Genomic DNA, 16,110 nt, shown 5'->3' on the forward strand with positions numbered 1-16,110 from the left:
ACTGCATTACTTTCCCATTAGACAACTTGAGGTCTATTGATCAATCATGGATTCAAGGAATATTGCATTCACATTGTGCATCAAAACAGCCAAGTTTTACTATCAAAACCAGGAATAAATAAAAGGCTTTGGTACACTATCAAAAATCAAAAACAAAAGAATCAAAGGGTTGTTGAATCCTTCTAAATATTTGTAAGATGAGATACTCCAAGAGACCTGCCAAGCTTGAAAATGGTAAACAACAAGACAAAAGCAAAGCTGACCAAGCGAAACGGAGAAATGTCAACCATAATGTTTGCCATCAAACCGCACATAGTGAGAAACCAAAAGCTAGATGAACCCCCCAAAAAGGGCAAGGACAAAGCCGAAGCAGGCAAGAACAAAAAAAGGGAACAAGGGGGGGGGGAAGAAAGCGCGAGCCACCACAAAGGAAAGAAAAAACCAGAACCACCAAGAGAAGGTAACCAGCCAACAAACACACACTACTCTAAATAAAGACAAGACAAAACACCAGCATGTGGACGGACTAGATCGGAACCGCCGCCTCCCCCCCAAAAAGGCCGACCGGGACGCTCCGACGAGCAAGACCAAAAACCAACACCGGAGAAACAAGAAGACAGAAAGAAGCACCCCAAGGACGAGGGAAAAGAGAAAAGAGTATGTCGGAAGGACCTAAAAGAGAGTTTAGGAAAGAACCAAAAGAGCACCAGCACCCACCGGAGGAGGAGGAGCACCGCGCCCCCAACAGGAAGGGGTGAGGCGGCCCCAGACCGCGGCGCCACGGAACCGCGGCGCCCAGGCGACCGGAGTATAGAAGACTATTTTAGCTCGGGACGCTCTCCCAAATCATTGTCCCCAGCAAACCAACAAAAAGAGCCCCGCACAATGGGAGGGGCACCGGACGGCGAAGGGTATCATGTCTGTCTCCAAGCCTCTCGGGATCTTGGCGGAAGCAGCTACCTCTCCCATTCAATTGGCTCCAAATTCTCTAATTTCTTGCCAATTATTTACATATTCTACCAAACTGACATCAATAATTATGAAGATATCCAACACTCCATTATCATTTTTGGCTTTGTAGAACTCTGTTGTTTTAAAAGCATATATAGATATCTCTTGCTTCAATCTCTAATGGAGACAATAGGGATCTCAAGTTCTGTAAGCATAGCGAGAATATGACATTTACTAACTTGAGGGATAAACAGGCTTTGAAACTCGACGTGGAATAGTTTCACCAACAGCAAATTACCTGTCTACTCAAGAAAAATTGAAGAGCAATCATCATTCGGGAATGTTGCTCGGACATACTTACAATCAACCACATTATAAAATTTGACTTCGATTTCAAGATTAGCAGTGACTCTTGTGGTGTTGTCTCTCTCTTTAAACATGGAACTGAGAGATGAAATATTTGTCAGACGCCTTGGATATATATGATAAACCATGACTGACCAATCACTGAACTATCAACAGGAAGACGAAAGAGAAGGAAGATTGGCGAGCCAAAATTAAAATAGCAAGAGGAGCTATCGAATTATATATAAAACTAGAGACTCCTAATCCTACATTTTTATTTGCAGCTGCTGCTGCTGCTGCAAGTAGCCAATGGCCTAGATTAGGCCATGTATTCAAAATAAAATCCAATAGTGTAGAATCAAGGGGCAGGGTTTAGCTGTAAATACAAATTTTTATTTTTACATTATAAGGGTTTAATACTTTACTAATTTACAAAATCAAATCCCTCCATCCACCCGACTCTCCAATCTCCTATTGGAAGAATTGTTAGCTGAACGGAAATGGTTCCAATGGTCACCTGATTCTGACCGTACTAGAAGAACTGGTTTTATGGGGGAAAGCATGACACATGAAAAAACCCCCAAAAGCCATGAAGAAATTTTCTGCTTCTTTGGAAACGTCAATGTTAGGTTTCCTCTTTTCAGTTAAATTCCAAGGTTGGATTTTGGGTAGGAAAGATAGTTAAGCCAAGGGAGAGATTTCTGTTTGGTTTTCCGATTTTGAGTTGGATTTCTGGTGGTTTTATCTGTGGGAGGGCTTTTCATCCTTTTCATTTATAGAGGTGGGTTTGTTGTTGGATGGGATTTAGTTGCAGAGAAAACGCTGCCATGTGAAGTCGTTTAAGGATTCCCTGAAAGCACTTGAAGCCGATATTCAACATGCTAATACTCTGTAATTCTCTTCCCTTTAGTAGAAATTTTCTGTTTCTGTTGTTGGAATTGTGATACTATGTTTATTCTCCGATTGTTAAACCTGAGTTTATGATAAATCTGTCGTTTTTCTCGAAGTTCTAGTTTAATTAGGAGTTTGTTATTATACTAATTCTTTTTTTTGTAAAACAGTGAACAGACTCTCTTCACATTGGTTTTCTAAGTTAAAGAGTAAAATTAGGAGTGGGAGTCCTGAACTCTGGTTAAAGAGTTGCTCTTCTGGTTGTTTTCACAGTTTCGTTAGTGCATCTCTTCCTTATCAGTCGTGTCTCTTTGTTGAAGAATCTGGGTTTCTGATAGTCTACGGTTGAATGTGATCCAACTTTGGGTTACCAAGCTTTCAATTCATTCGTTTTCTCAAGTTCAAGTTCAAGTTCAACTAGAATTCTCTTCTTCAAACTAGTTTTCTCAAAGTCAAGTTCGACTAGGATTCTCATTACATTATAACGTTATAAATAACGGTGAAATCGTCGAGCTCTTCTTCAAACTGGATCAGTGATTTTGTCTGCTTGTGTTCTTCCTCTTCATCGTCAAAAGAGATTAATCATGGCTCTCGAAGAACGTCGTTCAAGTTTTGAGGAAACCCCCATAAGCTCCAGTGATGGTAACTTAGAAATTAGTGTCAAATTCCATTACGTTGTTCAAAGTCAAACTCTCAGAGCAACAGGGCCGGACAGTGGAGGCTTTTATATCGTACATGAGAACACAAACGTTCTAAGACCAGAGAGGGAGTTCAATATTCAGTTCTCTTCCTTGCTTATCCTTGAAGAAAGCAAGTCCCACATCCATACTATGCTTGCCGCGCAAAACATTCCTATCATGGAATCAACGAAACAAGAGATATCTACATATGCTTTTGAACAAGCCAAATCTTGCATAGAAAAAAATAGTAGTGGGTCCTTGGACATCTACCTGAAAATTGGTTTCTTTACATTCGAAGTCATCGATCCTGGTGAAGAAATCGGAGAGCACGTAGCTAGGGTGATGAATTTAAATGGAGATGAAGGGTATCGCTTGGATCCTGCTTCAAGATCTTCGATTGAAGCTTTAGAGATTAAGAAATACAACCATGCAGAAGAAAGGGCATCTTGTTCAACAAGGACCTGTATGATTTGCATGGAGGATTATGTGAAAGAAGTCCATATTGCACAATTGCCTTGCTCCCATTATTTCCACAAAGAATGCATTTTCAAGTGGTTAGAACATAAGAATGCATGTCCTTTGTGTCGTTTTGCAATGCCTACAGAAACTTGATTTTTTTTTCTTTTGATTCGATTTGTAACTATTAGACTAGTTGTATTCGACTTTTATTTCTTAATGGAATTTTGTTTATGTTTGTTCACTTATAATCTAGTTCATTAATTTGAGAGATTTGACGACTGCAGCAGGTGCTGACCATGGCCATGGTGTCTTCTCCACCCCTAAGAAGAATGCTATTGGAATGCTCTATAATCCCAAATCGATACCCTTGTGGAGAATCGATGGTCAAATGGTTTGATCCTAGTATACAACATACCCTAACCAGAATTTGGATACTCAGAAAAAACAAACAAACATTACCATATGAAAAATACAATGACAAACAGATGAATCAATACAACTCATTTGAACCAATCCAATTACAGCTTCCAGTGGAGATTGGAGCCATATGAATCACAACCCATACATGGTTGGCTGCCAAGAACTATTACAACAATGCAAATAAGGCATGAGCAGAGCTCTCTCTACCATCACTCAGAAAATATTTCTCAGCTGGTGATTCAAAAACAAGCAAGGTGGGGGCAATTATTTTAATTGAGGATAATTTAGTATTTTAATTGTTAAGGTGATTAAGTAATTTATAATTTAAATTAAAATAATATTTTTAGATAAGAGTAATTTGGGGTTTTAGAAAAATATTTAATGGTAAAAGTTAAATTTATTCAAAAAAATTAACAAAGGGGAGGTGTTTGATATATCTGTTAGGGTAAGAGGGGAGGTAAGTGACATTATCCAACTAAGAGGGAGTCTTAAGTGTTATTTGTTCAGTTAAGAAATGTGGTAAGAGTTAGACGTGGTCCGACCGTGGGGTCGGGAGGCCACCTCCGAAGCTTAAGTCAATAATTGGACTGATCACAAAAGGCTTTGGCTAATTGCAGAGCAAAAGAATAGTGAATACATAGTTGGGAAACGATTCAGATACCTGATAGGTTGTACGTCCTTGGTTTATATAGATTTTACCTCTAATCCTCGATCGTTGATTGAATTCCTGATCTTCCTTAGTGGCCGTCCGATCTTAAAGTTTTTCCCTAGATACTCAGGGCCGTAACCGGTTATCAACCTCATCATGATTCTTTCACCGCTTTGCTAGTAAAGGCCTTTTAAATCAAGTTCACATACCGCAAAGTTCGGGAAGCCATACCAGATTATTAACTAGAAGACGGCGCCCTTATGATTGATTCATTAGGTCTTGATAGGCCCTGGTCACGGTTCGACCGGGCCGAATAAGGTGATCCCAATCTGACGTGTTCGGTTCAATTTATATCAAATCACAGAGAAAACGCTGCCATGTGAAATCGTTTAAGGATTCCCTAAAAGCACTTGAAGCCAATATTCTTTATGCTAATACTCTGTAATTCTCTTCCCTTTAGTAGAAATTTTTTATTTCTGTTGTTGGGATTGTGATACTATGTTTATTCTCCGATTGTTAATTTTTTCCACTTAGAAATCGCTTGTCGATTGAGAGGTGGAATCAAAAGCTCAATGGGAAGTAGGGGTGTAAATGGATAACTGAAATCCGCTTCCGAATTTGCATCCGCATCCATTTGGGGTATCCGAATTTATTCGATTATTAATAGATGCGGACATGGTATACCCTTTCTTACCGATTATTATCCATCCAATAAAATAATCCGATTAAGTTACTTATTTAAATTTATTATTCTTATTTTTATAAATTTTACCTATGATATTTGATTATTTTTCTAGATTTTCTACTAAAATAGTTATGAAAGTTGTTAAATTCTTAAATTTCAAACCTAGCCCTCACAAATAAAAAGGTAAAGATATAAACATGTAGTCAAAAACTTGTATTCAATCTATATTCATGTCCATTTAGAAGAATCAACTTAAGAAAATAACTATCCGATTATCATCCGAATCCGACAAAATCCGTCCAAAAACCGATAGGATATTATCCGAATCCGTCCAAATATAATAGGATGCTGATATGGATAATACCACTATCCGATCCGAATCCGGTCCGTTTACACCCTTAATGGGAAGTAGGAGATAGGTTAGATGTGTTAGATCCGACAAATAAGTTAGATGTGTTAGAATTAGGAGTTGTAGCTGTGGAACTTGCAGAGGTCGAAGAACCAAAGAGTCGCGGCGGTCGTTGTGGTGGTGCCAATGTTGTTAGGGAAGGAAGAGAAAGGAAAAAGAATCGTTGATACAGTCGTGTAGATTTAAGGATTGTTTTGTAAATTTAAAAAATAATAAACTTCTTTTTATAAATAAAAATATTTTAAATGTAAAAAATAAAATTTTATTTACATCTATATCCTATTTAGTTGATATAAGACCGTAGATATTTTTTAAAATATGTGGCAAAATCCTAGCCCTCAGCTGCTGGCAGAAGGGCTGCTGCAAATAAAAATCCCCTAATCCTAGTGGGAGTTAATACTTTTAACTTAATAACATAATCATATTAATAATAGAAGTTTAACTAAACAAATATAGGGAAAATTACGTGATTAGATTAGCCGCTTAATCTAATTTAGTTCGGCAAACCATCATTAATTGAGGTCTTTCGTTTTGCTATGTTTGACTGCTTGGAGAAGAAGAAAAGTCTCTTTTTTTCCCACAAATATATACTTAACCACATATAACGTTAAACCTGAGTTTATGATAATCAATCGTTTTTCTCAAAGTTCTAGTTTAATTAGGAGTTCGTTATTATACTAATTCTTTTTTTTGTAAAACAGTGAACAACTCTCTTCACATTGGTTTTCTAAGTTAAAGAGTACAACTAGGAGTGGGAATCCTGAACTCTGGTTAAAGAGTTGCTCTTCTGGTTGTTTTCACAGTTTCGTTAGTGCATCTCTTCCTTATCAGTCGTGTCTCTTTGTTGAAGAATCTGGGTTTCTGATAGTCTACGGTTGAATGTGATCCAACTTTGGGTTACCAAGCTTTCAATTCATTCGTTTTCTCAAGTTCATGTTCAAGTTCAACTAGGAATCTCTTCTTCAAACTAGTTTCCTCAAAGTCAAGTTCGACTAGGAATCTCATTACATTATAATGTTATAAATAACGGTGAAATTGTCGAGCTCTTCTTCAAACTGGATCAGTGATTTTGTCTGCTTGTGTTCTTCCTCTTCATCGTTAAGACGGATTAATCATGGTTTTTGTTTTACTTACAGAACAACGTTCAAGTTTTGGAGAAAACCTCATAAGCTCCATTGATGGTAACTTAGAAATCAGTGTCAAATTCCATTATTATGTCGAAAATGTTATTTACATAGAAAGGCTAAACAGCGAAGGCAGAGCCGTGGCTGAGCCCATAAACATTCAAACAACAGAGAGAGAATTCAATATTCAGTTCTCTTCCTTGCTCATCCTTGAAGAAAGCAAGTCCCACATCCATGCTATGCTTGCCAAGCAAAACATTCTTGTCATAGAAACAATAAAACAAGAGATATTTACATATGCTTTTGAACAAGCCCAATCTTGCATAGAGAAAAATAATAGTGGGTCCTTGGACATCTACCTGAAAATTGGTATCATTACATTAGTCATAGATTCTCGTGAAGAAATCGAAGAGCATGGAGATGAAGGGTATCGCTTGGTTCCTGCTTCAAGATCTTCGATTGTTCGATTGAAGCTTTAGAAATTAAGAAATACAACCATGCAGAAGAAGGGGCATCTTGTTCAACAGGGATCTGTATGATTTGCATGGAAGATTATGTGAAAGAAGTCCATATTGCACAATTGCCTTGCTCCCATTATTTTCACAAAGAATGCATTTTCAAGTGGTTAGAACATAAGAATACATGTCCTTTGTGTCGTTTTGCAATGCCTACAGAAGCTTGATTTCTTTTTCTTTTGATTCGATTTGTAACTATTAGACTAGTTGTAGTCAACTTTTATTTCTTAATGGAATTTGTGTTTATGTTTGTTCACTCACGTAATCTAGTTCATTAATTTGAGAGATTTGACGACTGCAACAGGGGCTGACCATGGCCATGGTGTCTTCTCCACCCCTAAGAAGAATGCTATTGGAATGCTCTATAATCCCAATTTGATGACTTTGTGGAGAATCGATGGTCAAATGGTTTGATCCAAGTATACAACATACCCTAACCAGAATTTGGATACTCAGAAAAAACAAACAAACATTACCATATGAAAAATACAATGACAAACAGATGAATCAATACAACTCATTTGAACCAATTCAATTATAGCTTCCAGTGGAGATTGGAGCCATATGAATCATAGCCCATACATGGTTGGTTGCCAAGAACTATTACAACAATGCAAATAAGGCATGAACAGAGCCTCTCTACCATCGCTCAAAAGAAAATATTTCCCAGCTGGTGATTCAGAAACAAGCAAGGTGAGGCAATTATTTTAATTGAGGATAATTTAGTATTTTAACTGTTAAAGTGATTAAGGTAATTTATAGTTTAAATTAAAATAATATTTTTAGATAAAGGTAATTTGGGGTTTTAGAAAAATATTTAACGGTAAAAATTAAATTTATTTAAAAAGTAAACAAATGGGAGGTGTTTAATATATATATTAGGTAAGAGAGGAGGTAAGTTACATTATCCAATTAAGAGGGAGTCTAAGAGTTATTTGTTCAGTTAAGAAATATAGTAATTGATATTTACCCTTTTAAATAAAAACAAAATTGATGCCAAATAATTAAAAATTAAAAAAAAATCTCATAATTAAAAATAATAATTGATACCAAAAGAAGCCTTAACTTAATAACGTAATCATATAAATAATAGAAGTTTAACTAAACAAATATATATTTAACCCAATATAGCGTTAAATCTTACTATAATATATATATATATATCTGAGTTTCTGATTATCTATCGTTTTTCACAAGTTAAGAGTATGACTAGGAGTGGGAGTCCCAGAATTCTGGTTTTATAAAACCAAAGTTGCTCTTGTTGTTTTCACAGTTTTGTTAATGCATCTCTTCCTTTTCTTGAGGAATCTGGGTTTCAGGTCATCTACGGTTGAACGTGATCCAACTTTGTATTAGGAAGCTTTCAATTCATTCGTTTTCTCAAGTTCAAGTTCAACTAGGAATCTCTTCTTTCAAACTGGTTTTCTCAAAGTCAAAGTTTAACTAGGAGTCTCAGTTACCTTATAATGTTATAAATAACGGTGAAATTGTTGAGCTCTTCTCCAAACTGGATCAGTGTTGTCTGCGTGTGTTCTAGTCTTAATATAAATCTTTCTCAAGTTATCCTTAATTTAGTTCTATTAACATGTACCAATGAGAGCTTTCAAGTATCTCCTCTATTTGTCCTTCCTCCTAGTAGTTCGGTAGTTCCTGTTCTCTCCCATCCCAAACAACATAGGAGTAAACCTCACCATTTACATTTACATTATCATTTTGGTTCATTTTTGAGTGTTTTTCCTGCAATTCTTAATTCATCCTCCTTCCTCAAACAAAAATGACTGACATGATGTTCCATGGCACTGCTGTATGGTATTCATTAAACATCAACAAAATTTCTATAGCTTCCACTGAAGATCAATACGAATGTTATGTGGCAACACCGCTTCTTATCAAGAAGCTGTTGATTTGCCCATGCATCTCGAGAACCGATGCATCTAGAAGATTAGACGGAACGGGCTATGGAGTCATAGCTAGAGATCATGAAGGAAATGCCTTATGTGCCGTCTCTGGTGGTGCAGATCCAAACAAAAGGATCTTAGAGTTAGAGCTCGAAGCCTTAAAAAGAGGTATGACACTAGAAGCAACAATGGGTTTCACTCAAATTCAAATAAATTCTGACTCAGAGCTATCAATCAAATATGTTAACAAGGAGATACCAGCTCCTAAGTGTTTTAGAGAGCTTCTAGAGGAAATTGAGGGGTTGATCCCTATTTTTTTAGATGTTAACTTTGTATTTGTGTATAGGGAAATAAACAAGTGTGCAGATATATTGTCAAAAATGCGCATACCCTTCTTGTATGAATTTCACGTTAATTTACTCTGTCCTCCACAAAATCTCAGCAATGCTATTGGTAGAGATGCATCTGAGTGTGTGTATTTGAGAATGAAATAAATGTCTTAACGAAATTGTCTCCTGCACATTTTTTTAATTTTTTTAATTTGTGGATATAATATAAAAATGAAAAATAAATGAGGTTGAATTACAGTTTTATGGTTAAAGATCTCTCCACCACCCATCATAACACATCAACATTTTGGAAACAATTATATTGACAATGTATATTGAAAAAGTATTTCCATCAAATAAACTGATTCTCTTTTGTTCTATCAGCAACGGTCCTCAATGGAGATCAAACCTATTCTCATGATTTGGTGCTGGTGAAGCTATTCCTCCCTACACATGAGACTGTTTATAGGCGGTTGAACTGCATTACTTTCCCAATAGACAACTTGAGGTCTATTGATCAATCATGGATTCAAGGAATATTGCATTCACATTGTGCATCAAAACAGCCAAGTTTTACTATCAAAACCAGGAATAAATAAAAGGCTTTGGTACACTATCAAAATCAAAAACAAAAGAATCGAAGGGTTGTTGAATCCTTCTAAACCTTTGTAAGATGAGATACTCCAAGAGACCTGCCAAGCTTGAAAATGGTAAACAACAAAACAAAAGCTAAGCTGATCCAAGCTTGAAACTGGAGAAGTCTCAACCATTAATGTTTGCCATTTCTAATACCGTTTACATAGTCAGAATCCATAAAGCTAGATGAACCCCCAAAAAAGGATTTCAATATTAGTGCATTACATTAATGCTTCGTAAGTTTTCAGGCAAGAATCAAAAAATATAGTGGAACAAGGGGGAAAAAAAAAGTTAAATGCTGGAGCCTACTCACCCAAGGAATAGGAAAAACCAGTATTTTTACAACCAAGAGAAGGTGATGTTTCAGTTCCAATCCGAACATCATCATGCTATCTCTAAATTAAAGACGAGTACATAAACATCCCTGCTATGTTGTGACCTTGAACTGCTTGCACCCAAATTCATTTGTACACCATCCAAAGCAAACTTCAAACAAAAATGAGCAACCTGCATCAATGGGAGGGAACACCAGGACTACTGCCTAAGCCCATTTTCTGTCCTAGCAGTGTTAGCTGGTCAACAAACTCTGTTCCCGTAAGTAGCTCTGTTGTTCCATATATAACATGTTTGGCAGGCTGCTGATGGCGTGCAAACTCTTGCAAGCTCCCAAATTCAACATAATTTCCACCACCAATCATAAATACAATAGCCTCCTTGAATGGTCCCATCAAATGATTGCTACCAGTCCCCAAGCTTGATTTTGGGGCACGAGGATCAAACAGCAGGCACGATTCAATGTCAGGGTTTGGCTTCCCCTCCATCAGGGCTTCTACAGTTCTTGTCACCGCCAACTGCCGATCACCTGATAAGAGATTCTTCACACCTGCTGTAACAGCACTTATTGATTGCCCATAGAGCTTCTCAGCCCAATCGACAATGTTACTCTTGCTTTCAGAATTTACTGAAGAAGCCAAAGAGGCATTCAGCGATTTTATCTTTTTTACATACTGAAATGCACAAGTATCCACCTCAGATTCTCTCAGGGAAGCTTCCACTTCTTCAAGTTCTGACTGAGGGATAGTTTCTGCAGAAAGAAGGTAAATCAATGCAAACCGTAGCTTATCAACTTTCAAGCCAGGCCCTCGAAGGACATCAAGAAGTTCGTTCCAATCAATGCTTCCTCTCACCAACATATCATTCTCCTTCTTGGCATAAGAATCCAATGACCTCTGCTTGATCTCACCCAACAGCACAGTGGCAATATTTGTGTGTTTATCAATGACCTGTTTCCGCTCTGTCAGTTCAGGCAGCGAGTTGACAGCACTCATTAAATGTTTTGTGTTGCCAACCAAATCCTGCCCATCAAAATCAGCCAAATCTTTCCCACCAGTTCGCTTATTCACCTCATCCACATCCTTCTTATATTTATTCAACTGGTTCTCTATCTCTACTGCAACTTCTGGGAATTCCAATGACCCATTTGCCACCCAAAATGGGTCCAAATGATCCAATTCATAAGAACGGGGAGCACCCTTCTCTCCTTGGACAGTCAACCGGTTAAGTTTCAACCCAAGAACATCATGAACTAGAGGACGGTACAAGAAATCGTGCTGAATTCCAGCCGAAAGCTCAAAATTCCTGTCAAAAATACAGAGTAATGGACGTTGGAAAGAGCTCCCGAGATTTCCCCCTTCTGAGAATAAATTGTTCTTCGATATCAGATGATCACGCAGTCGTGAATCGAGTTCAGACGCAACCACCTCGGCAGGTCCACCTCGTGGGCACCTAATAATCGGAACGACAGAAAGCGTGGCAAGCACACAGAACAACCCATTCACAATCTTCTCAATTACCACTTCAATCTCACGATCCCCAGCAGAGGGATCATTCAGTTGAACGTAGCAAGACTTTTGCGCTAATGAAAACAAGTTATCCTCAAGAGTTACGAATTCTAAGTACTGGTCGTATACCTTCGAGACCCGATGAACCGAATCAGATTTCAAGGCTCCAGAAGCAAGATCTTCAAGCAGAGGTCGAGGGATGGAAGAAGATAAATTCAAGTGGAAATTCTCATAGAGAGGGGTAGACACATCAGCAATAATTCTCTGAATATTAAATGGAGTTGGCTGCACAAAGTATACAGCGGGAACATCAGGGACAGGCTTTCGCTCCTTGTCAACAAGGAAATACAGAGTGACACCATATTTTCGGAGTTCTTTGACATGAATCAATGGCGATAAAATGTCCTGACAGAATCTGTCATAAACCAAGATCTTATAGACTTCCTCATCCACATTCCCGCTTGCATTCAAGGGTTGGTTTAGATTTAACATCCGAATAATACAACCTATTCGTTAAATGGAACAGAAAAATCACTTCGCAAATCACAAGAACCAGAATTTAAAATTACGTAGTGCTTCATTCGTTTGCGTGCTTGCATATTTACAGTGAAAATGAAAACATTTGACGAGAGAAAGGAAACCTTACCGATCTGCTTCTGCCGAAGATTGAGTGCCATTTTCGCTTGTAACAAATATCCCTGGAGTTGAGAGTCCCTGGCTTTTGCTTATGGATGAGTGAACCCTACTCCATTGGTCGAAGAAAACTTTCTCATACTTCAAGAGGATTTCAGTTCTGGATTTAGATTCCAGTTCGGTTCCTTCTCAGATACACAGGCATGTCACAGATACAAAGGTAGAGAGTGCCGGAGAAAATCGAATGCAGATAGATAAAACTACTGAGAACGCTAATTAGAGCTTGTCGTTAACCAACGACAAAAATCGGCGTGACTCGGTCATAAACTTAAAATTGTCCGAGTCAACTAAAAGATTCTGAGCAATTACAACTCATTTCTGCTGAGTTTCATTAACCGACTCCCATACAAAAGATATGATTTTAATTTAGTTTGACCAGGTTAAGTCAACTGTTTTTGTTTTCCTCTTAAGATGAGTCAACTTAGGAAAGCTATGTAATAAGACAAGACATGTCTCAACAACGATGACATCACCAGAGAGATGTAGTAGCGTGGCGACCTTGTGCTTTGAACTTGAATTTAACCTATGCAAGCATTAGCGCTCTAAACTACCAACACAAGCACTAACCCGAAACTCAATCAAAGAAAATTACAACGCTGTCATATCCTTTTCTCATGTCCAGAGTATCATTTTAGTAGCGAGAGTATATCATCGACAACTGGTCTCCTGATCTTCTCCAATTAGGGTGAAGTCCTAAAGATAAAAGAGAGATTTTAAAACAGAACCTGTAATGGTTTAATTACTCCTATTTCATGTGAAGGAAATAAGAGAGAACTCCGATTTTATTGAACAGATAAAGCTGGCAAAAGCACTTTAGCCTTCAGTGCATTGTAATCTTCCTAAGTTTGTTATAGATATCCAAACTAACCATGCGACATTTCTGAAGTTCTAATGCTGATCTCTAAAAGATTGCACTTCAAACTCACTGCATGTAAAATATACAGTTGACAAAGTTTTGGTCAATTACAGACATGAATTGAGAAAATGTGCACATACAAAACATGAGGAAAGGATATGTCAAATTTCCCCTCGATAACCTCCAGAACCGAAATAATCCCGTCTTGAACTTGCTATTGTCATACTCTTTTGGTGCTCCAGCTTGGGGCAATCACGGATACGGTGGCCAAGCCCACCACAATAGGCGCAACCTTTAACACCACTTGCATTTGTGATGGCATCCACATCTTCCATTGGATCATTTAGTTCTGCGAGCACAGGCGGGATTCTCTGTTTTGCTTCTTGCAGAAGGTGCTTCAAGTCCAGCAGTGTGGTCTCACTCTGGTTCTTGTTTATGAATGTTGTTGCTATTCCTGTCTTCCCACATCTTCCAGTTCGACCAATACGGTGGACATAGTTCTCGATTTCGGCAGGCATGTCATAATTAATTACATGCTGAATGTCTGGAAAATCTAGACCCTTGGAGGCAACATCTGTGGCCACCAAGACATCCTTCTTCCCAGCTTTGAATGATGAGATGGCATATTCTCTCTCTTCTTGGTCCTTGCCTCCATGAATGGCTACTGCCTCAACTCCTTTAAGCAGGAGATATTCGTGAATATCATCCACATCAGCTTTGTTCTCACAAAATATGAGCACAGGAGGTGGGGTCTTCTGTAGACATTCAAGAAGGTAAACAATCTTAGCTTCTTGTTTCACGTACTCAACTTCTTGTATCACATCCAGATTTGCAGCTCCAGCTCTTCCCACGTTGACTGTGACAGGTTTTACCAATGCACTTCTTGCGAAGTTCTGGATTTTTGTGGGCATGGTAGCAGAAAATAGAAGAGTTTGTCTCTGGGCTTTAAAGTGATCAAAGACTTCTCTGATATCATCTTCAAACCCCAAATCAACTAACCTATCAGCTTCATCCAATGTCAAGTACCTACAGAAGAAATAAATGCAGTTGGGACTTGGGAGCTGATAAACAGATATGGGGGTATATTTTGCTTTAGAAAGAAAATGAATCCTATGTCCACCAAAAGAGCGTTAATTGTATTTTCCATTACACTGGAACGTGGAAGAGAATCTAAGAAATTTGTAGTTCAACATGAGCGTTTTAAAGGATTTAGAGATACAGATGCTAAACAAATTGAGTGGGACACGAGCATTTACACTTAATTTTACAAGAGAAAAGACAGTTAACCATTGTTTGCAGTAAAATATTTGATGCATATCCAACAATGAACTGGATTACTTTCCTTTCAAATCAACCTAAGGTTGACAGATGTGTGTTGTGCCTTTGTTTTATGTGGTTATGAGCCTAAAATTTTAGTGACTAGGCTAGATACAAAAATAATTAAACTAATTGGTTTAATCAAGTAGATTTTGCCCAACTTTAAGTTATGCGTGCAGAATAGTTTTTTCCGTATTTTCTATTTCAGTTTTAAGTTTCCAAGTTACAACTTACAAGTCCTGTAGGAGTCCAAGGTATAACAGGCTTTTGAGCACTACATCTTTTAGGAGCTTATTTTCTATTTTCATTGTAAGTTGTAAGGCTGTTTAGCCCTTATTTATAGCCCCTAAAGAGAAGAATAAACCACATCCGATTTGATTATTTTTGCTACTGCAAAACTGAGACCTGATTGAGTTTTGAGTGAAGATACTCCTGGACATCAAGTTATTCTCTCTCCGCCCCAGTGGTTTAAGTCTAGTAAAGATGTAACCTAAACACCTATTGCTGTCTGTGGAATCAGTCTACACAAATTTTGCCTTCATCTATATTGTTTAAATAAGATAAGGAGAGCTGATCTCCTTCCCCCTCCCATACCCCCTCTGTGCGTGACACCTTTATGAATCTCTGGACTCCCTAAAACCCAAACAATAAGAAACTGAATATCTTCCTACTCAGGATCCAAACTCAACCAAACTTGGAAGATCATATCCCTGTATCACTACCTACATCCCTCCAAGTTTCAACCCATTCTAACAACCCTAACCCTAGTACCATCAAATCCTGATTTGAAACCCTAATTCTTGATCCTAAAATCAAGAATTTTCATCACTTGAGATTTACCAGCCAAAACCACCACCCGCAATTACTAAGCATAACCTGCTTAGTAAACCCATGCTTGATTCTAAGTTGAGCCCTTCCTGAAACCTAAAACCAACCCAGAAACACATCTCAAGAAATCATCCCAAGTTCAGCCCATATCAAGAAATCTCTCCATTAGCTAGAAATCTAACCCATGGTGTTTGAAACCTAGCTAACATCACCAAGCCAAAACCATTAATCACTCACTCATTAAACACAAGGAAGAACCCGTTTGGGACCACACCGCAAATATACCCCATATACCCTAACTGAAATTTCCTCAACCCTAACTATTTTGGAGCTAGTTCTGAATAAGATATTGGTTGGCCCTCATTCAATTGTGACTAGATCAATGTTTATCATCGAATGAAAGGTGATATGAAAGGGGGGGGGGGCTGAGGGGGATGTAACTAAAATAAGAGTTTTTTACATGCACCCCCTAGTTTGGACCATATTTCATGCCTTCCCCCCCCCCCAACCCCCAAACCAAAAAAAACAACAATCCAGGACAAAATTGGGCTCTTTTCATGAAGTCAGCCTAGGGCTGATAGATA

The 16,110-nt window shown here is 38.0% G+C and overlaps 4 protein-coding genes across 7 annotated transcripts in view; 2 read left to right on the top strand and 2 right to left on the bottom strand.

Annotated features, from left to right (window-relative positions):
* The first annotated feature begins 2,771 nt into the window (after window positions 1–2,771).
* On the top strand, window positions 2,772–3,479 carry LOC149015510 (uncharacterized). Its single transcript, XM_089156541.1, has one exon. The coding sequence runs from the start codon at window positions 2,772–2,774 to the stop codon at window positions 3,477–3,479; it is 708 nt and encodes a 235-aa protein (XP_089012667.1).
* A 5,423-nt stretch (window positions 3,480–8,902) lies between these two features.
* Window positions 8,903–9,520, top strand: LOC149015511 (uncharacterized). The gene has a single exon (XM_089156542.1). It carries the CDS (start codon window positions 8,903–8,905, stop codon window positions 9,518–9,520), a length of 618 nt encoding a protein of 205 aa, XP_089012668.1.
* Window positions 9,521–10,056: 536 nt separating this feature from the next.
* Window positions 10,057–12,759, bottom strand: LOC149015512 (SEC1 family transport protein SLY1-like). Its single transcript, XM_089157294.1, has 2 exons — window positions 12,479–12,759; window positions 10,057–12,338 (listed from the first exon to the last, which is right to left on the bottom strand). The coding sequence occupies exons 1-2, from the start codon at window positions 12,507–12,509 to the stop codon at window positions 10,504–10,506; spliced, it is 1,866 nt and encodes a 621-aa protein (XP_089013420.1). The 5' UTR covers window positions 12,510–12,759; the 3' UTR covers window positions 10,057–10,503.
* A 395-nt stretch (window positions 12,760–13,154) lies between these two features.
* Window positions 13,155–16,110, bottom strand: part of LOC149015513 (DEAD-box ATP-dependent RNA helicase 35) — a 29,960-nt gene continuing 27,004 nt past the window's right edge. For all 4 annotated transcript variants that reach the window (XM_089155290.1, XM_089155287.1, XM_089155288.1 and 1 more), the window contains one exon: window positions 13,155–14,407. In XM_089155290.1, coding sequence (XP_089011416.1) covers window positions 13,543–14,407 — 865 coding nt within the window. In that variant the 3' untranslated portion in view covers window positions 13,155–13,542. The remainder of the gene's footprint in view (window positions 14,408–16,110) is intronic.

The sequence above is a fragment of the Hakea prostrata genome, chromosome 5 (assembly GCF_041222555.1).
Source record: "Hakea prostrata isolate BN-2017 chromosome 5, UWA_Hpros_2, whole genome shotgun sequence".
In the NCBI taxonomy this organism is placed as follows: domain Eukaryota; kingdom Viridiplantae; phylum Streptophyta; class Magnoliopsida; order Proteales; family Proteaceae; genus Hakea; species Hakea prostrata.

What these genes read in the sequence shown, in the direction of transcription:
- LOC149015510 (XM_089156541.1), top strand. Translation starts at nt 2,772, where the DNA reads ATGGCTCTCGAAGAACGTCGTTCAAGTTTTGAGGAAACCCCCATAAGC.
- LOC149015511 (XM_089156542.1), top strand. Translation starts at nt 8,903, where the DNA reads ATGACTGACATGATGTTCCATGGCACTGCTGTATGGTATTCATTAAAC.
- LOC149015512 (XM_089157294.1), bottom strand. Translation starts at nt 12,509, where the DNA reads ATGGCACTCAATCTTCGGCAGAAGCAGATCG. An exon ending in TCTTCGGCAGAAGCAGATCG is followed by an intron (nt 12,339 to 12,478) that starts GTAAGGTTTCCT and finishes TTTAACGAATAG; the next exon opens with GTTGTATTATTCGGATGTTA.